A 27,536-nucleotide genomic window follows, 5' to 3' on the forward strand; every position below is an offset into this window, starting at 1 on the left:
TGACAAAGGAAAGTCGGTAGGGTTGATGAGCGGGAGGTGTGGGTAGGGAGAGTGACTCGGGTGAGAGGAAGCCAGGGAGAAAGAGTGGGCAGGCGATAGATGCAAAGCTAAGGCAGCTGGGATCAGGACATTGGGAATGGCTGGGGGAAAGGGAGGAGGAATTGTATAGGAATGGAGGGAAGGAGAAAGTGAGGAGACATCCAAGGAGATGAGAAAAAGTGGTAGATGATGGGGGGGTGGAGGCATGAGGGGGAGATGAGGACAGTTTACACTGGGGGAGATTTGCAGGTGATGGAGGATGGGGAGGGGTTGAAGGTAGTGGGGAGACTGACATGAGGCATGGCAGAGGGGTCAGGAAAACAGTTATAAGGAAGGGACTGAGAGAGACAGGGGTGAGGATATGAGATTGAAATGAGCTATAGTTCAGTCCAAGCTGGCTACAGTATAAGCTATTAAATGGGAAATACTGCTGAATTTCAGGCTTGGAATAGATAATTTCCATGCCCTATTGGAAGTTCCTTCTGTAGGCTATTACTGAATATTTATTACCATTATTACCATCTCCCATAGCCAGATGCAGGAGATAGCACTCCATCCCATCACCTTGGTGTATGAAGACACATTGTAGCACCATATATGAACAGTGAAATATAAAAAAAAAGGTGACTGTGACAGTCATGAGGTTGATTTTCTAGGGAGAAGGGCAGATACTCTTAATAACTGATAATGCTATTAGGAAATATGCAGCTCAGTAGAATAGTTTCAATGTACAAAACCTGTCTCTTGCCGATTGTCATTTGAGTTCCTACATACTGACTGAACTATTACATGCAAAAAGTATAACACATACAAATATTCAAAACTGATTGATGTTCCCCTGAGTCCTAAAATCAAAGCCTAGCCTACAGAAATGCATATTAGAGAAAAAAACAGTTACTACTTCATTTTAAATCTAACACCATAATGCCCTACTTTGTACTCCTATCCAACTACATTGCCTGAAAAGCTTCCCCCTGTAGTTTCAGCAGGTGGCCAGACTGCTTGCATGTAAAGTACCTTCCCCAAGCACCGGGTGCCTATCCTTGCTTCTCCTTCCCCGCAAGACTCCTGTCCTACCCTGCCTTTCTCACCACATTCAAAGACTATCTATGCCCCAAGCACCTTCTCACCCTCCTGTGTGAGCAGCTTCCTACCCTCCTACCCTCCTACCCTGCTCCTGTCCCATGAGAAGCGGGTCGTACCCCGAGCAGCTTCCTGCCCTCTCTTCTCCCTCCCTGCGGAAACTAAGCTGTAGCCCGACATCCCATCTGGCCCCAGAATGACTCCTGCCATTCACCCGCTGGCTGACTCAGCGAAACGCTAGCTTCTTCACCCCGCTGTCACCTACAAGCCAACACATAGGTAACTACATCCTGGGTGCTCGTACAGAGGGAGACAGGCTACTGAGAAAGTGAGAGGGAGCTGGGTGAGAGAGAGAGAAAGCATGAACACTGTCAAACTGGATGTGCTGGTTTTTCTCGATTGCAAAAATGATTGCACAGACTTTACCACTGTCACTATCAACGTCAACATCATCATATATCTATATATCCTATATATACAGATTTAAACAAAGATTAGACTTACACACGTCCCACATTGTTGTCGCTGTCGGATGAAAACCTCTGAAAGTTGACAATATGATATACAAGATTTTCACCCGACAACAGCAATATTTATTTCCAAAAACTATAGCTATTATGCTGTGCTATTGTGTTAATAGCTATTGTGTATCTAGTGATAGGTATTCTAATCTTTCATCTATTCTCCATCTACTCTGCCTTGGTAATACAGTGTTTGTCGCAGTATACTCTACCCCTTTTTAAAAGTTAAGTAAGTATATATGAGTTTGATTTCTTATTAGATGTCAAGAAGAACTAAATAAAGATGAATACAATAATAACAAACATTTTCATACAAAAATTATGTCTCAAATTCTGGCTGCTGGACCATTATTTGTGCAAAATTATAATTTGACAAACAATCACCTTAGGGGCAAAGCAACAATGCAGCAGTAATGTCCTAAATGTATGACGTGAAGAGTGAGACTTCACTGGCTTCATTTCTATACTTATAGAGCCATGATGTAATTCTGCTGACACTCAGTTCTAAGGGCTACAGTCACTCAAGTAGTGTTAGTATCATGTTAAAGGGCCGGTAGGCTATATGAGGCTAATAGGTCAACCGTGCTGAGGGCCTTTCACTATCGCAGCCCGGCCCCTGGGACACATACACATTACACACACCACACATGATGACAGCAGGCAATACAGCATACCTTCAAGGATAATTACCATGATCATATTTCTGAGGTAACATATGTTCTGTGGAGCACACAGGGGGACCCACACAGCATAAACACACACACACCTGGGACCGCTAATGCAAATAGCAGCAGATATCATTACTTCATTTCCACTTACTTACCAATGAGGGATAAAATCATGCATTATAAGCATGAATAATGATAACCAGGGATGAGAGAAGGGGGCATCCTGCTTGTTAGCAGTGGATTTGAGCAACAACATGTAGTGCACATGTTGTTGTCTCACCCACTAATAATGATAACTCCTCAAGGATGGAGTTGTTGTTTTTTGTTTCTTTTGTTTGTTTTTTTAGAGAATGAAATGCTCTTAACACTGAAAACTTGAAATATATACTGTATATATGTAACTAATCCAAAAGAGCACTGCAACAGATACGTATATGTCGCACATCCCAGAAATACAAGATGATGAATTACTTACTTGAAGTTAATTAACGGCACACACACTATATGAGATCTTAGTGTTTTGAATAATCCAGTCTTCATTTACATACATTTTTAAATTCTCTTTAGAGTCTCATTTTCTTTTCTGTATTTTCTTCTTTTTTTTTTTGCATGTATCAACAGAGAAATATGAAGAAGTATATTTTTGCACATTGTTACATTGTTTTAAATGAGGTGTATGGTGTAATTATGACTCAGCATAAGAAAGTGGAGAAATTGAAAGAGATGCTGTACTGTATATTGCTTTCGCTATTATGCAATGCTTTGAGCTCATGGGGTGCATAATGCAATTTCACCTCAGCATTAGAGTTAGTGTTGCGTACTGCACTGGTAAAATGTTCAACAAATAAAGACAATTCATGTGAAAATAAGAAAAAATAAATTGTTTAATGATAATTATGATATTCCTATTTCTGTTTCAAATTCAGTTTAATTTCAGTGTTATTGTAATGCTGCAGGCCGGGTTAGTGTTTTGTACACTGAAAAATTATAATGTTCAAGTATCTAATCAGGATGCCCATAAGAATGAGAAAATGAAATTATTATTTTATATTAATTATGTTAATCTTATTTATATTTCAAATTCAGTTTTGTTATTGTAACACTGCAGGCATCGATATTGCAGATATGATGATGAGCGGTATGGATTATATCCACTGTTGGAGTCAGTGCTTCTATTCTATTCTATTCTAATTTATTTGCATTTGGTTGTTATTAAACTCTGCGGCTGATAACACATTCTTATTGAATTTATCTATTCTATTCTGTTGCTGCAGGTATTACCACCAGGTGACCTAGAAGTGGTGCTATTGGATGAGGAGGCCAGGAAACACAATCTTCTGTGTCTGTCAGCCTATCAGGTTACAGGTTAGCTCTGATGTCACACAGGTGCCTACATGAATACTAATCAGCGATTCCCAACGTCAGGAGAGGTGGATGATTTCAACACTGTTTTAAATATTCAATACACAGATGCAGTCATTATGGAAGTTTTTTGTTCACTCGCTGCACTGCTGCCTCACTGTTGTTCCACCTGCAAGCACATTTGTTTAGGAAATCCTGCAGTAATGCACTGTAGATATAGAATGAAGGGATTTCTACAATAGCTGCGAATGTAAATTTTTCAATATCTATAGCTTAAAGAGGATATTAAAACAAGGCTAAGGCGCATGATAAAATGCATATGAGAGGGATTGAGAGAGAGAGGGACCGGCACCACCGCATGCTGTTATGCAATTCTACTCTTTTTTTTTTTTTTCAATATCTTCTCTACATTCAACGAATCAAAATAATATCACTAATATCACTAAACTGCCCTTCACCCTTTAGAATTAAAAAAGCAGTCTAGAAAAGCAGACATTTGGAGTTTACGCTCCAGAAAAGAAATATTTCCCCTTTTTTCCAATTGCTAAACAGAAAATAAATAAATAAAAAAAATTGTATGCCATGGGGTTTGTTGCTTTCTCATTCTCCTCTTTCGCAGCCTATAGTCCGTATTAGCAGACGCCACAGCATAGCCCACGTGGCCTAACCTCTACCTTGTTGCCCCAGAGACCTGCTCTCTAATAACACTACGCTTGATTGGCTGGCAGGGTGGGAGAGAGACGGGTGGGAGGGGGTATGGGGGGGGGGGGGGGGGGTGAGGGTGGGGATGGGGGTGGGTGGGGTGTTAAACTGTCCAGGGAGATTTCTATGCATACTAAACAGGTCTAACACTAGCTGGCTGAGAGAAGAATTTTCATTAGTCCCTTCAAACGGGACTCCCTCCCCAGTCTGCTGTGCTGATGCTGTGCTTACGCATGTCTTCAGCTGGTGTACAATGTTTGTGTGTGTGTGTGTGCATGTTATTACAAATGATTTCAACATCATATAAATCTGATGTAGCAAGTAAATAAAGAATTCATATACCGTCCAATAAATAAAATCCTATGAAAATAACCCATCATTGTAGTTTTATTATTCTTATGATCTCTAAGACATTATAAAATGAGACATACCACACGATCAGACGTTGCACACCAAACACACATGTGCACACACACACACACACACACACGCACATATACAAGCACACGCACACACACAGAAAAGCAGAGGGACTCACCTTCCGTGGGCGAGGTTTTCAGCCGTGTGCACAGTCCCTCCAAGTCCCCGTAGTCCTCCTGGATCTTGACCACCGCCTCTGTGCCACGCAGCTCCATGAGCGAGCGCAGCTCCATGACCGAGCAGCCGAAGATGGCTGCATGGTTGCCCTCGTTTCTTTGGTTCTTGGCATAAAAATCGCTGTTGGACATGTCCCCCATGATGTCAGTTAGTCAAGTCAGTTAGATTAGTGTTTGTTATTGCTTAGAGATCAATCAAAAAGCTTGCACAACAGAGAGATGAGCTCACTCTCATCCAAAAAAATCCAAAACAGGAATCAAGAGGGGGGAAAAAAAAAGGAACGGCGCTTGTAGAAGAACTAGGCAGATAGAAAGATAGAAAGGGAAAAAAAAAAAAAAAATTCCGAGGGGATGAATCGATGAGCAGCTTCTCCGGTTCAGGAGAGAGATCGGCAGATATCAGCCGGCCAAAAACCGACAGAGAGAAGAAACAGAAGAAGAGGAGGAAGTGGAGAAGAGAAGAAGGAGAAGAGGAGAAGATGAGACACAAGAGGAGAGCATCCAGAAGAGCGCTGGACAGCCCCAGTGGTCAGGTCCTGAGAAGAGCAATGATGGTGGTTGCAAGTCCTGTTGGTCTCAGGCTCACCACGGCTGCGGTCCAGATCCGCTCCATGTGTGGCTTCCCATTGCTGCTTTTCTGCTGTTGCCACCGCTGCCTCTCTCTCTCTACATGGTGGTCTTCCCCATCACTGCTACAGAGAGAGAGAGAGAGAGAGAGAGAGAGAGAGGACAGAGAGAGAGAGAGACGGAGAGAGAGAGAGAGAAGAATTCGAGAGATGAATTCAAAAGAGGACAGAAGGTGAGGGAGAGGAACAATAGGGGAGAAAGCGACAGAAAGAGTGAGAGACACAGAGAGAGAGAAAGAGAGGACAAGGATGAGCAGTGCGTTCTCAGGGCAGAGGAGAATGCAGCGGTAGACGGTGTGCCGCTGAAGGACAGCTTCTCCTGGCTGCTGCGGTAACTGTGGCTCTGTCTCTATCTACTGCTGCTGCTGCCGCTAGCCTCATTCTGAGGACACACCGACTGACAGAGAGAGGGAGAGAGAGAGAGAGAGAGGGAGAGAGAGAGAGAGAGAGAGAGAGAGAGAGAGAGAGTATATGAAAGGGAGGGAGGGTGGAGAGTAGAGGATGCTCCTTTCTGGTGCAGAGCGGAGAGGAGCTGTGCGCGGGCGGGAGGCTGGGGCTGCTCTGACGACAGAGCGGAGAGGCAGCACGTAACGCTGCACTGTCATGGGGAGGATGGGCCGAGCTGGGGAGCTGCTGCTATCTAGTGCTGTCCCCCCCTCTCTCTCTCTCTCTCTCTCTCTCGCTCTTTCTCTCTCTAGCCGCTACTCCTCTCTCGCTCTCGCTGACCTCTCGTATGTTGTCACTCTCTCCATCTTGTGTTAATGTTCTCGCTCTACATCTCTCTCTCTCTCTCTCTCTTACTCCTCGGAACTACATTCAGCTGAGAGGAGGGAATTCAGCAGGAGGGGCGTTAGGTCTGAAGACTATAGTTCACTAGATTACTGTTAAGATAATGCACAGTCAGTTACATTGATTTTGAGCCATTTACACATAGGCTACATCACGGCAAACACCTTGGTGGTTTAAAAAAAAAAAAAGGCTTCACTAACTCACGTTATTAGTAAAGTCACCAGTTTCTCACATACTCCCACCCACCTGAGACACACACACACACACACACACACACACACACAGTATATCTTTGCAAATCACACATACATCTGTTGATCTGTAACCGATGATTTATACTGTATTTGTGCGCCCATTTTGATCAATGACATCAATGACCCAGCATGTCACGCTTTGATCCCCTCCAGTAGTTGGGTCAAAATAAGGCTAATCATTAATATTAATATCTAAAGCAAAGCCCTCCCTCTGGCTGGCTTCCTGGCTCACAGCTGCCAGTCGCCACTGCCCACCCACCAAGGGAGAGACCAGGCTGCACGATACAGGGAACCAAACTGCCATTGTATTGTATTATGCTGAACACAGTGAATCAATACTAAACATCACAACTGGGGTGGCTCTATTGTATTGTAACCCCCCCCCCCCCCCTTCATCTGTAAGGTATTAGTGTTGCAGTATTGCAAAGAATTCCTCCTGGAGGTCCTGAAGGAGCAACACTGCAGCAGTGCAGCAAGCAAATAAAAAAGGGCACTTGCACAGTGTGTGGCACCTGAAGATGGTACTGCAGTGTATGCAGTTACAGTGAGAAGAAAGAATCAAGTCAATCAATACAATGACACTGGCAGCACAACTGGCCACCCCATTCATTCGACAATTCAGTAATCTGTTCATTAATTGATTCATTCATGTGCACCCTCATAGTTAGTGAGGTATTATGGTACATTCTGCCCTAGACGTGCTCATCTGCTCTCAATCCTTACATGTACAAGTCCAGTTTCATATACACAGCCTAGTCTAACACTCATTTTCTGCTTCAGTGAATATCTCCATTAAAAATCTTCATAGTCTTGTTTTGGGCTAAATCTATGCATGTGAAACAGGCCCAAAAGTCAAACTACCTAATGATGCCCAAGGTCCAAAACATATAGATCCAAGGCCAGCAGCTACAATGTTGTGACATACTGTATGTAAATCTAAAACATGCTCTTTGTGACTGCTGATTAAGGCACATTCATTTGTTTTTTGACAGTATTGACTATTTTCTCCAGTTTTTACACAAAAAAGGCCAGCAGAGGACAGGACTGGATAGGAGGAGCTCTCCTCTTATCTTCCTCTCCTCTGTTTTTTCTCTACCCTTTATTCCTCTCCTCCTCCAGCCTATCAGGTCCAATCAATGTTGGCGCTACTCTCTGCATGCCAAGGCAGACATCTGTGCCAGCCAGACCCTCCAAAACAGTCAAATGAAAGCAAACAAATGCTCTCCCAGGGAATAGTGTGTGTGTGTGTGTGTCCATGTTTGTGTCTGAATGGTTAATCAAGTGGCTGGCTGAGGAGAGAAACTGAATTACATAGGTAATTCTCTTAATAATACTGCACCAGATGGAGCTGCCTGGAAGAGAAAGACACTGCCACCACCTCCTAACCCTAACCCACCAACACCACTCTGTCCGTTATAAAACCCCATTCTGCAGCTGTTTTGAGATTTCTTGATTCTTGAGTTCGACTTGTACGTGCAAAATCAGCTTGTCGCAACTTTTTTTAAACACTGTAATAACTAACTAAACAAAAACACCTTTACATGAACTAGAAAACTGAAAAACCTTTTAAAACATCAAAATAATAACAGTATCAAGAATGCTGTTAATCAATTTAAACATGGAAACAATGTTTTTGCTTCATATTTGGTGACAGGGCATCTCCTTTATTTAGATTTACATAACACAATTATCTATTACAAGGGAAAGAGCAGCGATGCAGGTTCCAACAAACTGCACAGACATGGGGAAATCACTATCACTAAAGCACTGGAGAGCAGTTTCGTGCAGAGCAATCAACTTCTGTTGGGTCTCCATATGCAAAGAGTAAGTTTAAGTGAAAATTTAAAGAACTCCTTACACAGAGGCTTACAGCGACACTCGATGATGTGTACAGTGGCACACCTTGATCTGTAGTGACGGGTGGCATTCAACACTGAGGTGAACGTATACAAACAAATGATAGCATGGCCACTCCCCATCTCTGGGTTTATGATTATTGAGGAAAAAAAGCAATGTCTAGCTGGCCTATCAAAAGGTTTTTAAGTGAGTCAAAAGCTTTGCAGAAAGATAAACTCCTGTCCTGCAGACACATTCTATCACCAAAAACTATATTTTCATCAATGGTTTAACTTGGCTGGTGAAAGATTTTCAACACATGGGAGGCAGTGATATCTGTCGGTTACAATAAATACAGCAGATATTATATTCAGCATATTCAGCAGATATATACAGCAGAAGGACACCAATGAAAACAATGATCAAACCATGTCTGTTGCAAATACACACAAGGTTAGTTAATCCAACTTAATCCAAGTGATTTAAAAAGTCACTTGGATTTTCATTTAACATCTCTCCGAACATCTATTACTAACATTATTAACATATTACTAGCATTGATTTCTACTGGTGACTTAATCATGACCAGCATGGTACTACCCTCTATTCAGGCTACACTGTCTATCCATCCATCAACACTTTAATCTTTGCATTTATCCATCTGAGAGTCTGTTTATCTATGTAGATCTCCATCTATATCAAACCATGCATGCATTTATTACATGAAAATATTAAATATTTAATATTTAATATTTAAGACCGTTACTTTACCCACTTAATGTAGTTTTTGATTACCTAGATTAGTAATTTTCAATCCTGGTCCTCAGTACTGCAGTACAATTGCAGTTAATTGTATTTACCTGGCATCCCAGTGTAAATCAGTCCCTACTTCAGCACACCTGTGAACCAATAATGCTGATGATCACAAAGCACACAATTTGCCACTACTGTGACTAGAGCAAATTGTTTAATTAGATGCCTAGACACCTTAAATGAGTATTGATCACCATTATTCCAAAGAGGAAATAAAATGCATTATCCATCTACTGTACCCTCTATAATATATAATGTGATATCCTATTAAAATATACTGAGGAAGGAGTGGGAGTTAAGTTTAAAAAATAAATGAATTTACTGTAATAAAATCCATCACAGTACAGGGAAACCAGCTAGATCAGCAGTCTACAGTGCATATCTCATACTTGTGACATTCAGAGTTTGATTGAAGCTCCCATCCTTCCTGTAACTCTTCCTTGCACACTATCTAACAAAGCTTCATCGTACAATATTTAGCAAAGCTTGAGGTACCTTCGAAAAAAAAAACATCCATAATGGTGAATAGTGTATGCAATGCAATGTTTCGAATTTTAAATAATGCAATACTAATTTTTAGAACCATTGCAGTATTTTTAGGACCGTTTAATGCAGGATCTCTTAGTGTAGCTTCCTCTACAAGATAGAGCAATCATACATTTCCTGTTTGTTACCAATTATCTAAGGCTGTGTATGTCCAGCTATTCATTATCATGTTGGTGATGTAAGTGACTGGTGGTGGTGGTGGTGGTGTTATATTCTGGTGGCATGCAGCAGCCTATCTTTAAATAACGATGACAAATCATGTGCAAGAGTGGGAGAGATTGAGACGTGGGTTGGAAGGGAAATGAGGAGAAAAGAGTGAGGGAGGGGGCTGTATGTAGATAACAAGAGACAACGGTTGAAAGATGGAGGAAGGGAGGGAGGGAGGAAGAGAAGGGTTGAAAGAGTGATAAAGAATGGAGGTAACTGAGAGAAAACAAACAAATGGATGGGGTGAGGGAGAGGGTTAGATAGAGGTGGGATGCGATGCTGATGCCTGGGCTGAGTAACATCAAAGCAAATGATGTACTCCTTTTCAGAATGTAAACATGCTCACACACACACACACACACACACACACACACACACATATATATATATATATGCACACAGAAAATGGATTTTCTTTTTCCTTGGAAAAGGAGGGCAGCTGTGAGTAGAGCTATTGTTAGCGTCTGCTATGCATTCACAGATGAAACCTTGATGAAGGCAGTGTGTCAAAATGGTTCTTCCTCGCCGTTAAATAATTTGAACATCAAAGAGTGAGCAACTTTCTTTTCCTCAAGTGTTGGGGATATGGAACCTGTTCATAATTTTGTTAGCATCTTGCAAAAACCTTACATCTCCAATATTTTCCATTACCACCACACAGTGTTTCTCTATACCATCCTGCCTACCTCTGTGTTTTGTTCTTGCTTGCCTGTCTGTCTGTACCTGACTACACACTACCTAAAACACTTCTCTCTGCCTACTTGCCAATCTGTCTGCATAGCTGTGGGTGTGCTCCCAATGGCTCGACAGTGAGTAATGAGTAATATAAGATCAAACATCATAGAGAAAGTGCAGATTTTGCATTAATTAACTAGAGCTTTTCATTTAAAATGTGAGAATACTTAATTGGACTTTATGAACCCGAGTACCATATGCGAACCGCATTTAAAACACGGAGCTCCGTGGCCAGATGCTAAGACCATCTGACCACCATACTGTGCCATGCAACTGTGTTTGCCCCATGGAGATGAGAACTACTAAAGAAGCAGAGAGGGCTTTTTTATTTTATTCATCTATCTATCTATCTATCTATCTATCTATCTATCTATCTATCTATCTATCTATCTATCTGTCTGTCTGTCTGTCTGTCTGTGTGAACATTACCTGTGTTTCTCTCTGCCTGCTGCTTTGTCTGCCTGCTCCATGACGGGAGAGAAACAGTGTTAATGATGAAGCAGTGTTACAGAATAATTGCTGCTCTCTCTTTGATGAAAAGTGCCTGATCTGGCAAGCAGTGGGCGGTCCACAGAGTTTGCTTTCCTCCACCATGAAACCGTGTTTTCTTTCTTTCTCTCTCAATTTTTTCAATTCAATTTGCTTTATTGGCATGAAAGTTTACAATGTTGCCAAAGCATGAAGGTACAGAGTGTGTGTGTGTGTGTGTGTGTGTGTGTGTATGTGCGTCTGTGTGTGTGTGTGCATGTGTGTGTGTGCGTGTGTGAGTGTGTGTCTGCTGGGTTAGCACTCCATCATATAATGGCTATCAATAGTCATAACAGTTCAACAATAAAAAATACATTCAATAAAACAAGAATCAAAAACACAACACATTGGTCAACGTGTGTGTGTGTGTGTGTGTGTGTGTGTGTGTGTGTGTGTGTGTGTGCGTGCGCACAAGTGTATGTGTTGGTCACTCGCTGTTCCTCAGGTTGTGGCAGGTTAACACATATTGTGCAGTCAGATCTGCTGTGTTTCCTTCTCCCAGGACAATTCCCAGTCTGGACTCACCCAGCTCTTTGAAGTTGGGAATTTGGGAGCTGAGTATGTTAAAGAACATTTCTCTGGCTGGTTTGAATTTTTCACATTTTAGGAGGAAGTGCATCTCCATCTCGACCTCACCTGTCGAACAGTGACCACATGTTCTGTTTTCTTTTGGTTGCCATGATTTCTTATGTCTTCCTGTTTCGATTGCCAATTGGTGGTAACTGAGCCTATACCTGGTGAGGATCTGTCTCTGCTTCATATCTCAGAGAGATATTCTGCTAATTTATATTGGAGTGGAGGCTGTCTGGGGAACTGGATTTAAGGTGATTTAAAAATTGTAGCGCTCTCTTTTGAATGTTAATTGTTAATGGATAACGGCCTAATTCTGATCTGCATGCGTTTGTTGGTGTTTTTCTCTGTGTGTGTAGGATGTGTCTGCAAAATTCAGCATGTAGGGATTCTGTTGGATGTTCCTCCCAGCTGGTGAAGCTATGATGACTGAGTGGACCCCAGACTTCACTACCATACAGCGCAATGGGCTGGATCACACTATCAAATATTCTAAGCCAGATTTTAATTGGAATTTGGATATTATAAAATTTAATTTTGATTGCACGTAGAGCTCTTCGAGCTTTTTCTTTTAGTGCGTTCACTGCCAGGCTGAAGCTGCCTGAGGCTGTTATTGTAAGGCCGAGGTAGGTATAGCTCATGGTGTGTGGTATGACGGTGTTTCCTAAGGTGAACTGGTGTCTGTCTTCCTGACATCTGGCCTTTTTTTTGGAACACCATGATACTGGTCTTTTTCAAATTGACTGCCAGGGCCCAGCACTGGCAGTAGCGGTCCAGCAGGTCCAGTTGTTGCTGTAGTCCCTGTTTTGTGGGAGACAGCAGAACTATATCATCTGCGTAGAGCAGGAATTTGATTTCTTCGTCCAGACGAGACAGGCCCGGGGCGGCGCTTAGGTCCAGCTGTTCTGCAAGTTCATTTATGTAGATGCTGAACAGCGTTGGACTCAGGTTGCAGCCCTGGCCGACACCTCTCCCCTGGGCAAAGGATTCAGTGTGTTTGTCTCCAATCTTCACACTGTATCTACTTGTCATATACATACATTTAATAAGGTCGTATACTTTGCCACCTATACCGCATTGAAGAAGTCGGTAATATAGGCCTTCATGCCAAATCGAATCAAAGGCTTTTCTAAAATCAATAAAGCAAGCAAATATTTTACCATTTTTTTGTTTGGTGTACATGTTTTTCAATGAGCGTGAAGTGTGTAAATATGGTCGGTGGTACAATGTTTGGGGAGAAAGCCAATTTCGTTTTTACTAAGGATGTTGTGATTTTCAAGGAGATTTGAGATTCTACTGTTTATAATGCTGCAGAATAGCTTTCCCAGACAACTGCTGACACAGATTCCCCGGTAGTTGTTGTTGTTAGTTGTTGTCTCTCTCTCTCTTTCTCTCTCTCCCTCTCCTTTAAAATGTCCTTGAGCACACTGAGACAGAGCTGCAAGCTGTGCCCACTGCACCACTACCAGCACTGACATGCAGCCCCCCCTGGCTGTGACAAAAAATAGTGCAGGAGGACATCATTAGCTGCTTTGCACACTTGCACATCTTTATCACAGAATAAATTCAGAAGACACATTTACAAATGTTCATATTGGTCATAGTTTTGTATCATGACATGAAGAGTTTCATTTCAAAACATGACACATTACCGTTGGGGGGGGAAGATGTTGATGCTTAATGTCTCCAAGCAATTTTCAGTTAGGAGGATTTCAAGAATATTCCATATTAAGCTTGTAGTTTATGCCAGCAAACAGTTTGCCACCTTTTTCAAAAATTGTATATCTCATTTTGGAATGTTCTCTCTGATTGATTATTTCTAAATTCGCCACTGACATGTACAGATTTTTTTTATTTTTTATGGGTTTCTGCAGTGTACATTTAATTTATCCAAAATAAAAAAAAAATGTGGGAAATGAACAATGAAATATCAGCTACGCAGCAGAATCAGTTGCGCAATGCTCAGGGAATCCCCAAACACACACACATACACACATTAGACAGCAGCTGCTTTGGACACTCACGCCTGCACACAAACTTGTACATACTGTCACATACACATGTACCCAAATATGCAAGTGCACACATAGACACAGCACACACACACACACACACACACACACACACACACACACACACATACATGCACACACACACATAATCTGACATTGTCTCTGAGGTGAATTCTTACATAATGACCAAACGGAGAGCCTCCTTTCAGCCAGCCACCATCAGTGTTCTCTAATTGGGTTGAAAGCAGCTGTCATGCCAGCTAAACGCAGCGGACAGAGTCTGACGAAAGAAAAAGGCTATTTCGGAAACCGACGGAGGAACACGAACAGGACTGCAGCTCCAAGTCATATCAGTTTAAAGGCAAGAGGAAGAGAAGAGAGAGCAGAGAGGAAAAAAGGAGAGAGACAGAGAGAGAGATGAGGCAGCGAGAGAGAGAGAGAGAGAGAGAGAGAGAGAGAGAGAGAGAGCGCCCCATGCATGCATACCTCAATGTGTACAGTATATGTGCGTGCTTAGCCTCTGCTGGCTTATAGATGGTGAGCTGCTTTTGAAGAAAGGCTGTTGGCCAGGCAACGTGGATTGCTGCAGGGTTGCTGTGCGTTACTGCAGAGTGAGAGCGAGGAGAGGGAGAGCGAGCGAACTGGTGATTACATGCTATAGCTCTGAGATGGCTGGGCTGGAGGACAGACGACACAGCACTGAGTGATACAAGCCTTTGTTCCAGACAGAGAAGCCCTAATGGACCCCGTCTTTCGGTGCCAGCACCTGTGAAAGACCCTCTCCCTCCCTGAGAGGACAAGCATAGTGCCTGAATGATATGTCAAGGTGTGAGACCTCAGGCGACTCCCTCCCTCTCTCTCTCTCTCCTCTCTGATTTCCACCTGCCTCCTTCGCTACTTTGCTTCTGCTGTGCACACTCCAATCGTGAATGGTGCCCAAATGTCACCTTTCCTCTCGCCTCTGTCTTTGCTTTTATACTCTACTGCCTGCTCTCTTTCTCTCAATTCAAATTCAAATTTAAATGAGCTTTATTGGCATTAAATACTTATTACTTGCAAATGCAAAAAAATAGTTAATAAATAGCCTAATAAGAAAATAATTGAACAATAGAAAATTGCAATTATTCAATCACACACAAACCAAAAGTATTAGTGGTTAGGTTGTCTCTCCTGTCTCAGGTTTTCACAGGATTTTATATAAATGGCAGCTAGAGTTTTCTAGAGAGAGAGAGAGCATCTCTCTCTCGCTCTCTCTCTCTCTCTAGAATTCCCTCTTTCTCTAAAATGTCTTTTCATCAAAACCTTTTCATTATCTGATAATTTGCTAAATACTGGCCGTTCTGCCCTGTGTACTATTGTAAGGAGTTCTGCTGCATTCACAGTCACCTGAATACCTTGTCCTGGATTTATGTAGTGAGCAAATGGCATTATACAACATGAACAACATTTTGAGGCCGTGGAGATGGGTAATATTGCCCGCGGCAGAGATGGGGATGGGCATTAACAACTGTGACAAAATCAATATTGGCATTTTATAGCCCAGCATATTGAACTGTAACAAACACATACTGAAAAATACTGACGGTCATAATTATTGACAAGTCCGCCTATTTATAAAATGTCTCAAAATGTTTCCAGTGTACAGTATAATGGTCTGTAATAGTGTTGAGGATCCCCTGGTGCTCCAGTAGGCTGTGGTTGTGGCTCAGTGGCAGATTATCCTGTAAATGAGGAGCAGTTTGTCTATCTGCTGATGGATTTTCCTATCACACTAGACTCCTGGCCCCCAGAGGATGATATCTAGCTGTCAATCACTGTGTATGGGAACTCAGGGAGGGGAACTCCGGCAAATTACAAAATAGACATGCTGTAAGGGACAAGAGTGGAGTACTAACACTTCAGTGTACTGAGAATAATGTATCAACTAATTGAACAAAAATAAAAATGTTTCATTTTATTATTTCTCTCTAAAGCCTCGCTTATAATTAGAGACCAGTTTGATTACTAATGCCTGTAGTTTTAATAGAAATGCTGAGACTCAATATGTACTTAATTTTTTTCCAGTACAAAAAGAAGAGTTGGTCTTCACAGGAAAGACGACATCATCAGCGATGACCTCATGTGCATCTCTGGGAAAAAACACTAAGGTGCAAGCTGTGTTAAATTCTGGGTAGTGGGTATGACATCACCCTGCTGGGTCTATCTTTAAAGTAGCTCCTCTGTAATGCCAAGACTACCAAGGACGACATGATCTCACACCAAACAGGAGAGCTGAACATTCCCCTAAACGGGCTGAATCAGAGCCAAGTACTTGGCATGAACAAGGAAGTTATTTTGGTGTGTTGAACATGGTCTTCACAACATCATTAACAAGATATTTAAGACTTTGCACATTCACAAGGCAAACCACACAGATGGGGCTCTGTCCTGTCTTCACTAACAAAATAGAATATGATGATATATGTATGCGGTGGGGAATGGCTATATTTTATCTTGATTGAAGATTCCAACATAAATCGCCTCATCTGTGCCTACAGAACGGTTTCATAACTTTACTCAACCTTTGTGAGCCTTCCTATCAATATGTTGTCGTCACAATCCCCGTTCGACTCCTGAATAGAATGAACATGGGGATAAAGCCGCAGGGGCTGTCTTTTCATTTGTTTCTAGTTTACAGATGACAACGTTTACGCCTTCCATGCTCCATGCTTATACCACACTATCATAACCTTACCCACTTGAACCTAGTTGAACCTTCTTCTGAACAAGTCTCTTCTCATCTCTGTCACCATCTGACTCACTACCTTCAGAGAATAATGCATCGAACAAGTGTATGACTCACGGGAATTTGACTAATACACACACAGTATGACACATGGTGCAAACAACATGTGTTATGCGGCTCATAGAATAACAATGGCACTGTGTCCTGAGTCTGACGGTTTCTGTTGCTTGAGAGGCTTTCTGACCAAGAAAGGTCCTTCAAAACATATTGAGTCATCCTCATCCTTGTTGAGTTTGAATGCTCAAAGAGTTAGGTTGAAATCGCTGTGGCTCTGACTGCTGATAGATAGACAGACAGACAGACAGACAGACAGACAGATAGATAGATAGATATATAGATAGATAGATAGATACTTAATCTCTAGCATCATATTTCTCTTAAACCAGATATTAGAGTCCTAGACTAAGCCTAGCATGTAGTTTATATGAGTAGAGTTTAATGCCAAAAGAATTTGGTTTTGTTCCACTGTCCATTACTTTTGCCACTGAATGTACTGTATGTTGTGCAGCTGGCAAAAATGGTATTTCAAGAGAGGTTAGGCTGCCTGTGTGTTGATGAGCAGAGGGGGAAGAACCTCTGATCTCTCCTCTCTAAAGGTCATGGAGACAGAAATCTGCACAGACACATACTGTATGTGAGCGTGAGCGTGAGCGTGTGCATGCACATGCGCATGCTCACACACACACACACACACACACACACACACAGCATGCAAGGGGTGCTAAACTCAGTCTCAGCGAGCCACACAGCCACACTGAGAAATTATACTGATGTGAAGTCTGTGAGATTTATTTATCTTTAAATACACTTATGGCAAAGTAGCAGCATGAACTGGAGAATATCTAACCATATGCTTAAGGATACAGACAGGTGCAACAGGACTGTTCTCTACATATGAGAACTTGTACAAACAAATAACTGCCTGTGTCAACAAAAACAAAACTCAGCTGTTTCAAAACGAAAGGAGTTTGACCCCCATCTTCCTCCGTTCGTCTCCCTGTGGGCCAGGATGCTCACCTCAGATTACTCATCTGTTCCTAGACTTGTAAGCCTTTTTCGTGGAAACACTCTGTTTACGCTGCTGTTGCTTTTCAGCATGACAAGCTGCTTAATCTGTGTTCGGAAACCACCCTGGGATCAAAAAAAACATGATACAGCTTCTTACCGTACACCTGTGCTGCTCAATGGGCATGCATGGCCAAAGCTGACTTCTTAAATAGGAGTGTGTTCTACGTTCACCTGCCCGGTCATATTAAAGGAAAATAAGAATAGCCATGTTAACATGATAAAGCTTCTTTGGCCTAAGGTGCCAGTCCGCTAAGGCTGGAGACACACTAGACAAACAAACAGACTGCGAAAAGACTGACTGACACACTTCAAGACTCACACACTTAATGACTGGCATTCACAGATTTGTTTCAGCTTGCGTCATAGAGGTGCACACACTTGAGGATGAGTTAAAATTTGGAAACATACACGTAACAACAAGGTTAAGACTCCTTTCTGTCAGCAGTTATTTTTGGATTCTTCTGGCTCTCTTGGACGCTTACACTGGCTTAGAAGGTAGTGCGTCTTTGAGAAAAAATAGTTCCTATCCAAATAGAACACAACTATTTTTTCATACCGTTTTTTTTTTTTACAATTTTTTCAAGATAACATACTGACACGGGTGTGATTATACCATGAGTGTCGCGTTTGGCAAAACAACGTTCATCATAGTTTTCAAAGACTTTCCACCACCTTCCCTGCTTGCATTTAGCTACACCACCTTGTCCGCCCGCATGTCTCTCTCTCTGAACTTCATCTACTTTGCCTACTTGCCTCCTGTGCACACCGCCTGCCGCTCTGCCTGCCAGTGGATTGTTATATAATGCCGGAGTCTTCCTACAGGGGGAAATTTGGGGTCGGGTAGCTTCCTATATGCCGGGTGGGGGTTGTCATGTGTCTGAGGGGAATGGGTATCTGTAAACAATCTGTCAGTGTGTTTCTGACGGCGCCGCCAGCCACACGGGGCAAACAACTGTCCTACAACAATAACTAGCAAAACATCTGGCCCTGGTAATGCCTTTGTCCCATTGTTTTGAAAGAACAACCACTGGTTCAGGCACAGAGTGAGGAGGGCTGATACTGGTGTTCCAGGATTCACTGAAAAATAGGACAACAGGCACAAGGCCTAGAAAGATAGACTAGGAATAGAAAGAGACACAGGGATGTTATTCTTGCTTTGAATACAGCTGTCTACAGGGAGATAAGGATGAATTGAAATGGTGTAATATTCGGCTGCACTACGCACGCAGTAGAGCGTGTCTATCGAACTGTAAATAGAACAAAAGAGAGGACTTACAAAAAGATTCACCGGTAGCCATCTTAGTCCACCAGAACACTTTTATCCTGAATTAGCGCCCGCTGTAGTCTATTCTTTTTTAAATGTTGTGAAGCTTAACTGAATAGGCATATTGCGGTATGAAACACAACTCGTATGCCTTAATTACTGGTTAGCCATTCTGATGGCTGAAAAACAACAAAATTAGATTTTTTCTAACCATTTGTCTCTGAGTTAGAGGAATACTGTAGCAGCATACACAGTAAAAAATGGTGTTTATGTTGGTAGAGGTGTGATTATATCTGTGAATACAATAGTCTATGAGAAGGAAATAAAGATGCAAGAACAAAGGTATTATATAGATGTACCCAATATACTCACAATGTAATGCAGATGTAAATAGGACAGAGGGGCTAGTTTTACCTCAGGTGTCTAAAAATCTAATTAAAACAAAAATAATCTTGTAATATGGCTCTACACCACGTATCTCCCTATTTTTTTTTATTTTTGCGGGATGAATGAGGCTGAGATATGATTACAACTGCACTCCAGTTTGTACTGCTTTCATATTAATTATATTTATACTATATTCTCCATACTCACATTTATATTCATGTATTCATTCAGGTAGACCACACACAATACACACGTGCATACTGTACACATGCACACATGTACACACACACACACACATACACACACACACACACACACACACACACACCTAAACACACCAAATGCCCACTCGTGCTGGCACACACACATCTACTTTCAGCAGCAAGCAACTGCTGCAAGGTCATTGGAAGACACAAAAGAAAAAAAAAGACTGGTGTGTGCCCTCTCCTTGCTCCAGATGAGCAAGTAGAAATCATGAGGGAGTTATTGGTCTAATTAAATTCAACACATGCACGATAAGTGTGCTAGAAGGAGAGGAGAGGCGAGGAGAGGAGAGGAGAGGAGAGGAGAGGAGAGGAGAGGAGAGGAAAGAGAAAGAGAAAGAGAAAGAGAAAGAGAAAGAGAAAGAGAAAGAGAAAGAAAGAAAGAAAGAGAAAGAGATATACAGAAAATTGGGATTTTTATCTATCAAGCATATAAAAGCTATTCTGCTAGCTACAATTTTTCCATTTTACCCCCAAGCACACAAATTTCTACCAAGGGTTAATCCTTTTTTAATATTCTGATATACTCTGACAAATACCTGACATGTATGGACAAATTATTATATAAAATTTCATGTTTTTGAGGTGCCATTCTGGACTTTGTAACAAACTGTGTAATGCAAATGTAGCTATAAATGGCCAACCTTCTTTATAAGGGGGGTCGTCCACAGAGGTAAATTAGTACAAGTGAGCTGGTATTAACGGGATATACGCTGATGTCACCACTATTATTGGATTTACTACTATATTTTTGCTCCTTACTAGAGGGTTGGGACAGTTTTTTTTGTTGTTTTCTTTTCAGCAAGCAGAAGGGGCAACAAAGTATATATTTTTTTTTAATCCGTCCATATATTTGTTAGATGCAATCTGACTACATTACAACTAATTACTTTACATATTACTCAATTAAAGGTGAATAGTATTTAAAGGCAATACCTCAGCTGAAAGACATGATAAGGAGAACAGTCCATGGCCTGATTTTGAGATTTTGAGGACAAAGAAGCCAAGGTTTTGAATAAACGCATGCGGAAGCGAAGGTATTCAAGCGCGCACATTAAATAGTCCAAATCTGAATAGGATAAGCTCAAACATGTGGATCTCAATCCGCGAAAGACGAGCACAACTTCACACAGCCTGACTCAAACCCTTAGTCACCCACATGTTTTCTATCAAACATCTTCAACTCACTCACCAGCCAGCACACTAAAAATAGAATGATTGACAGGGCAGAGGTAGAGATGGATAAAAGCTATTAGTCACTGCCTCTCTCTCTCTCTCTCTCTCTCTCACTCACACACACACACACACACACACACTCGTATGTGCACAAACACACACCGTGCTGTCAGACTGTCACAGACCGGGTGACTGGAGCTTGAAGCCTTTTCACCTGGATAAGATCAATTAAAAGAACACAGTGGCTTATTGCTAGACCCAGGGATGTGACATTACAGTCAAATAAAGTGGGTGTCAGTGTCAAGTGACTGCCTGCGGTTGCTTACAACCCATCTTTCAACCCGTCCTTTGATCATTTCCTGATTGAGATCACATCCCAGGAGGCGGTCTCTCCAAAATGTGCTTCTTTGGTAGAAGAACTGTGAAATTTCCTCAATGGGAAACTTTTGGTACTGCCATTTTTTTTCTTTGTGTTATATATAAATTTCTCTTTAAAGCTGCACTAGGCATCTTCACGTGTTGTCGGTTCCAAATGGCAGCGAGAGGTAACTGTTTGAAAAATTTGAACTTCAATATCCAGAAATCGTCACTTGGCGTCAGTAAACGGCACACACACGGCGCTCATGTTTATCAGCCTGTCATGCTTCAAAGGATGCCAAAGGGATGAGAGAGGCAAAAGATCTAACATTGGTGAGTCCAGCTTTCTCTGGACGGAGCACTCATTCACTCCTGTTTAGGAGAAAGATTGTATTTTGCTCTTAAGTTTTGATTTGTCACTTGCTGTGGGCGGAGAAGTACTCATAAAAACCTTGCCAATGCTGCTTTACCATTTTGAAAGTTTTACCTCAACAGAATTTGGGGTGCAAGGGATTATGGTGAGTTTAACAGTCTCAAGCTAGTGGTATATCGGTTTATTTAAAAGGAAAGACTTTAGTAACTTTTGCAGTAATTTGAACTATCTATACATGTTTTTGGCTTGAATCTTTAAAAGTATGTAACATACAAGATAGAAAGAAAGCAAGAAAGCAAGAAAGAAAGAAAGAAAGAAAGAAAGAAAGAAAGAAAGAAAGAATTCCTCTATGACTGTAGCAAAAAAAATATCTGAAGAACCACATTAATGAGAAAAGGTTGCGCTTTAAAAAAAGAACTGAATCCCACCACACTGTGTTTAAATATTGGGGTGAATTAGAATAAGAATTGAATTTAAATCAAGCCCAGCACTCATGAGAGCCCTCCCTCTCTCCGTCCCTCTCTCCCTCCCTCTCTACTGCCTCCTATACTCATCACTCTCTGTCATCTCCTGTCCTCTCCTCTGTCTTTCTTTGCCTTCGAGGAATTCTTCCAGCAGAAAACAATCTTAAAAATCACGATAAGCTACTTTTATGTTACCAATCTTTTCATTACCAGCAAAACCAAATACAAAGGAAGACAAATATATTTAATGCTTACCTCTCCTTGGCCCAAGTCTTTTATCCAAGATTTATTTTAAAAAGAACGATTGTCAAGTCTGCTTTACCGTCATGTTTGTCGCTATGCTACACAGGGGTGATGATGACACAGCAAGTTTTAATGCATTGCGACGTTAACAGATTGTCTGCACTGCATAAGATATGGCAGTGCAGATCAAGGTATGGATTTTCCTGTAGGCATTTTATTTGTTTACCTTGTTTGACAGTAAATATTGACATGCTACTCTCATTAACCATATGACTACACTTGATGTTGATTCATATATGACTAACCTTTACTTTATGTTGATTCATATTACTGTATGTGCAGTATAAAGTCTAGAGTGAAATCTGTGTTTTGTGTTTTTTTTCCTTAACTTCAAACAGAAAGGGAAAAGCTGGTAATGCCAAACTGCAAGTAAAGGCCTATAGTAAAGGTTTATTGCAGTACGTTTACTCCTGGACTGAACTCCTGGACGACATTACTTTGAATCATTTTAGCCTGCTAACTGGCCTGCTAGATGATAATTCAGGATGAGTACCTCCCTCAGTTACAGATAGTAGTCCAACATGTCCCTGCATGCTTGCTGTACTACTGCTGCCTTATACAGTATCATCCAATGAGAGATTTAGAAATTCAACATTTTGTTTAACGGCATCACAAGACAGCCTGCATCTCCCATTCCTCTGGCTCTCTCTTGATCCATCCCGCTTCTCCTCTCCCTCTCCAGTCTGTGTGTACTTTTATGCATGAATTTGTGTGTTTTTGTGTGTATGTGTTAGAGAGGGAGAGAGAAGGAGGAAGAGTAAGGGAGAGAAGGGCAGAGAGAGCTGGAGATGGGGATGGATTGACACCCAGTGCGCCCTGCGCTGCTGTGCTGTCTGGCTGTCTTGGTGCAGTGGAGCTGTGGTGATGGTGGAGGTCACACAGTCATCCCAGCCCCAGCGGAGGCACAATCAATTTCCTCTGCCTGCCTGACTGACTGACAGGCTGGCTGACTGACTGACAGACTGACTCACTGACAGGCTGGCTGACTGATTGAATGAATGACTGACTGACTGTCTGGTAGACTTAGTGGCTGGCAAATGGTCGGCTGGTTGACTGACTGACTGCCTAACTGGACTGACAGACCATGGAAACATAGATCTCACTGTTGAACCAGTCAGTTAACAGCCAAATGATCAACAAGTCAGTCAACCAGCCAACAAGCTAGTCAGCCAATCAGTCAGTCAGTCAGTAAGTCGGTCTGTTGATCAGTCAATTGGTCAAACAAGAAAGCAGACATTCAACTAGCGAGCCAGTAAAATTACCATTGGCCAGTGACAGTGAGTCAAGTTCTGAAGTCAGTCACACAACACAGCCAGTCAGCCAGAGAAGCAGACAGTCAACAGTCCGAGGGGGAGAGCTGATAACGCTCACCAGTCAGCCAGCCAGTCAGTCAGTCAGTCAGCATGTGAACCAATCAGTAAGCTGAATGTAGCAAGACAACTGGCCAGCAAACACACATGATCAATGACAGCAGCGACACCAGCTGCTTTGACAGAACCAGCCAGTAAGAGTGAAGAGAGGCTGCAGCCTGCCGACCTCACGCTGTCAACACAGAGCTGGACTCAAAGAGAGGTGTGCTTTTGAAAAAAAAAACCCAAAACATTCAGCTCTGTCCTGAAATGGGATCATCCAGAGAAAAGACAAGACAGGAGAATTTTAATTTCTCTTAAAGTCTGAGTTTGATAAACAGCATGCACCCACTCACTCACAGGCAAAACACACACACACACACACACACATATGCAAACACACACACAGATCTCCAAACATGACTCCACACTGCGGGAGAATTATTTTTAGCGTGGCATGGCAGGGCGAATGGGGCTGAAACCCAAGGCAGCCAGGGGAACAAGCCCGTAGAACAAGAGCACATTCCTTATTACTGATCCCTCTCCCTCTCCCTCTCCCTCTCTCTCTCTCTCTCTCTCCCTCCCTCCCTCACAGATCCCCTGTTCCTTAACACCGACTTGCCTGCCCGGATACAGGTGTACTATATAATCCATGTTCCACACACCCACAAATCCACATATACACACACACACACATACACACACACACACACACACACAGCACAACGTACAGTATACAGCTGCATACTCACACATCACAGCCTCACAGCATGCGGTGGATTTACGCCAGTGGAATCATAAGCAACTAATGAAACCAGCAAACAAAGATAAGCTGTTCTTTCATGCGAGATCACATTTCAGACAAAGACAGACAAAATGACAACAGCATTTACTTACATGGCAGCAAGGTTATCACCACCATCACCGTGATGTGAAAATCCCCCCTCCGTAAAATGACACTGCAACGGTACATGCAGCGGCGGACTAACCACCACAGCGGTGTGCGGTATGTGTGAGTGTGTGTGAGTGAGTGTATGTGTGCGTGTGTGTGTGTGTGTGGAGACTCGCTAAGCTGCACTCTCACTGCTACTGCCTCAGCTGGGGCTGTCTCAATGCACAGCCTGTACCATGTCGGCAGGCGGCAGGGGTGGGCGTGTGTGTGTGTGTGTGTGTGTGTGTGTGTGTGTGTGTGTGTGTGTGTGTGTGTGTGTGTGTGTGCGCGTGTGTGTGAGTGCGTGTGTGTTTGTGAACAGTGCTGCAGACCGGAGAGGCTACTCCAAGGTTGACAAGGCTTTTCCCTGAGTGGACAGAAGGATAGAGATAGATGGAAAAAATAGATAGATGGATGGATGGATGGTGGAGAGAGGTAAAAACAGGGTTGACAGACACAAGACTCTCTTTCTGACAGTTTGCCCCCCAGGGAGAGCAGGAGGTCCAGTGCAAACACACAACCTCATTTCAGAAACGAGTGGGGAAGAGAGACAGACAGAGAGAAAGAGAGAGAGAGAGGGAGAGAGAGAGAGAGAGAGAGAGAGAGATAGGAGGAGAAGAAAAAGGGAGGGGAGACAGAGACAAAGAGGAGAAGAGTGAAGAGAAGAGGTGGATGAGGGGTGGGGGGGCGCAGGAGGAAGAGTGGGGGAAGGAGGGAGAGAAGGAGGGATGGAAGGGGAGATAGAGTGAGAGAACAGGGGGAGGGGGGAGCAGAGAGAAGTGGGGAGGAAAAACAAATGAGAGAGTGAGAGAAAGATGGAGGGAGTGAAGGAATCAGAAGGAGAGAGGGGAGCTTTCAAGGACATGCATCGTGGTCAGGCTCATTCTTGTCTTGAACAGATCAGGACACCCATAAGACACACACACAAACACACACACGTATACAAGCTCACCCCAGCGGGCATGATGACTGCAGGACATACTGCCTTTGTTTGTGTGTGTGTGTGTGTGTGTGTGTGTGTGTGTGTGTGTGTGTGTGGCTCATCCGCCTGTGACACACACACACATACACAAACACACCTGTTCTGTCCAAGCCAGTCATCTGCTCTATCCAGCCAGCCAGCCAGGAGAGGAGAGGATAACAGCTTTGTGTCATGTTGCCATCATATCACAATCCCACATCTCATCCTGTCACAGCTAGCAGGAAGAGAAGAGAGAGATCACACTGCCATCTCTCTCTCTTTCTTGTCTTTCTTCTTCGGTTCTCTCTCTCTCTCTCTCTCTGTTCTGTCACCGTCTCTCTCCATTTTTTCCCCTGTAACTTTCTCTGTCTTTTGCTCTCTCTCACTCTCCTTTCTGCGACAACCCTCGCCCCCATCCCCCACCCTGTCTCTCCCCTGTTGTGTCACAGGTGTATTGTGTAAATGTCAGATGTTGGACAGGGCTACTAGCAGAGAAGGCAAACAGTCCCCCCCCCCCCACACACACACACACACTTCAGGTCATTCTCACTAGCCTGAATACACACTGGACTGAGCTGAGCTGGGTTGAGTCTCAATTCGGTTGCAGCCGATAAAATCCACAGCAAAGCGGTGTGGCGACATACCCATCGCCTTGGTCTCATTTTTGACTGCATGCTACGACACTGCTGCTGCACACTTGCCCCACTCCAGAGAGAGCAAGTCCTGGCAATCAGTTATTTGAGAAGTTTGGTGTTACACAATGCCTATTCAGTTCTACCTTACAGCAAAGAGCAAGACGGCGCTGCAACGGTAGTCGCAGCGCTAATGCAGAATAGCTGAACGATGGAAGACTTGATTCTGTCTTGGCGAACCCTGTCAAGCTGAATCCTGCTTGCTTAGCAACGGCTTCAACTACTGTGAACATCACAGTGTGACTGGCACTGATCTGAGATAAACTGTTACAGTCTGTCTTGTGCTGGACTTTTACCGCAGAGCACCACTTTCAAGAAATCCGTACTTTCAACCTACTGATTAGACTTTTTGGGATCAAAAGCAGAGTAACTGTTATTGCTGCTGAGATGTGTTTGTTTTTATATACTTCATTAAGGACACCGAGAACATTTCTGATCTAATCTCATGAGATAAAAATTCAAATAGAGGTTAGTCTTACAGTCAAGATAAGATGGAGAAAAACGGGGGAAATTATTCAGCATAGCAACACCTTGACTCCAGCATGACCAGGAGAGCACGGCTGCTGTGGCAGCTGCAGCAATGCAGGTGAATAGAATAGAATAGAATAGAATAGAATAGAATAGAATAGAATAGAATAGAATAGATGTGGAGCAGCTTGACAGGACTATACAGAATGGCTAAACACAGTATTGACCGTTTTGGCTTATACGTTATTGTGATGACTTGGACTAGCCTTTGATAGTGATAGTAAAAAAAAAAAATCAATATCCAAAACGCCAAAACAGAAACTTTTTTTTTTTTTTTTAATGAGTGTGTATGTGTTTGCAAATTATGATTTACTAGTGGGACGATGTGAGCTACAGTAGCTTATGGTGGGGTGTGGACTATAGAAGTGAAGGAAACCAAATGTTAAGACCAATTATCCAGGACAAAGGAGATAGAGAGAAAGAGAGAGAGAGAGAGAGAGAGAGAGAGAGAGAGAGAGGAAGAGAGAGAGAGAGAGAGCAGGAGCTACTGTATGTGTGTGTGAGAGAGAGAGGGAGGGAGCGATACAAAGAGAGAGAGAGAGCAGTGATGGGGATCAGAAGCAGGCCCTGAATATCAATGCAGCACGTCTGAGAGAATCCAGGGCTGCAGTGCACCAAAACCTGGGAGAAAGAGCAGGAGAGGACAATAGCATCACAGGCAGCCAGAGCTGGAGGTCTACCACTCATGCACAACGAAGACAGCAGTCCATCCAAACACAAACTGTCACCCTCTCACACCGGCCACATG

General features: G+C 42.7%; 1 protein-coding gene across 1 annotated transcript in view; it reads right to left on the bottom strand.

Moving 5' to 3' along the window:
* LOC139664560 (plasma membrane calcium-transporting ATPase 2) overlaps positions 1–5,112 on the bottom strand; it is a gene marked incomplete at its 3' end in the record, with an annotated part of 48,394 nt that extends 43,282 nt beyond the window's left edge. Inside the window, exon 1 of the mRNA XM_071543414.1 lies at positions 4,914–5,112. Within this exon, the coding sequence (XP_071399515.1) occupies positions 4,914–5,112 (199 nt within the window). The remainder of the gene's footprint in view (positions 1–4,913) is intronic.
* Between the last annotated feature and the right edge of the window lie 22,424 nt (positions 5,113–27,536).

Source organism: Centroberyx affinis, unplaced genomic scaffold, assembly GCF_046629955.1.
Source record: "Centroberyx affinis isolate AG114_WGS23_722 - 3 ecotype Tasmania unplaced genomic scaffold, CSIRO-AGI_Caff_v1 ptg004315l_1, whole genome shotgun sequence".
NCBI classification, from domain to species: domain Eukaryota; kingdom Metazoa; phylum Chordata; class Actinopteri; order Beryciformes; family Berycidae; genus Centroberyx; species Centroberyx affinis.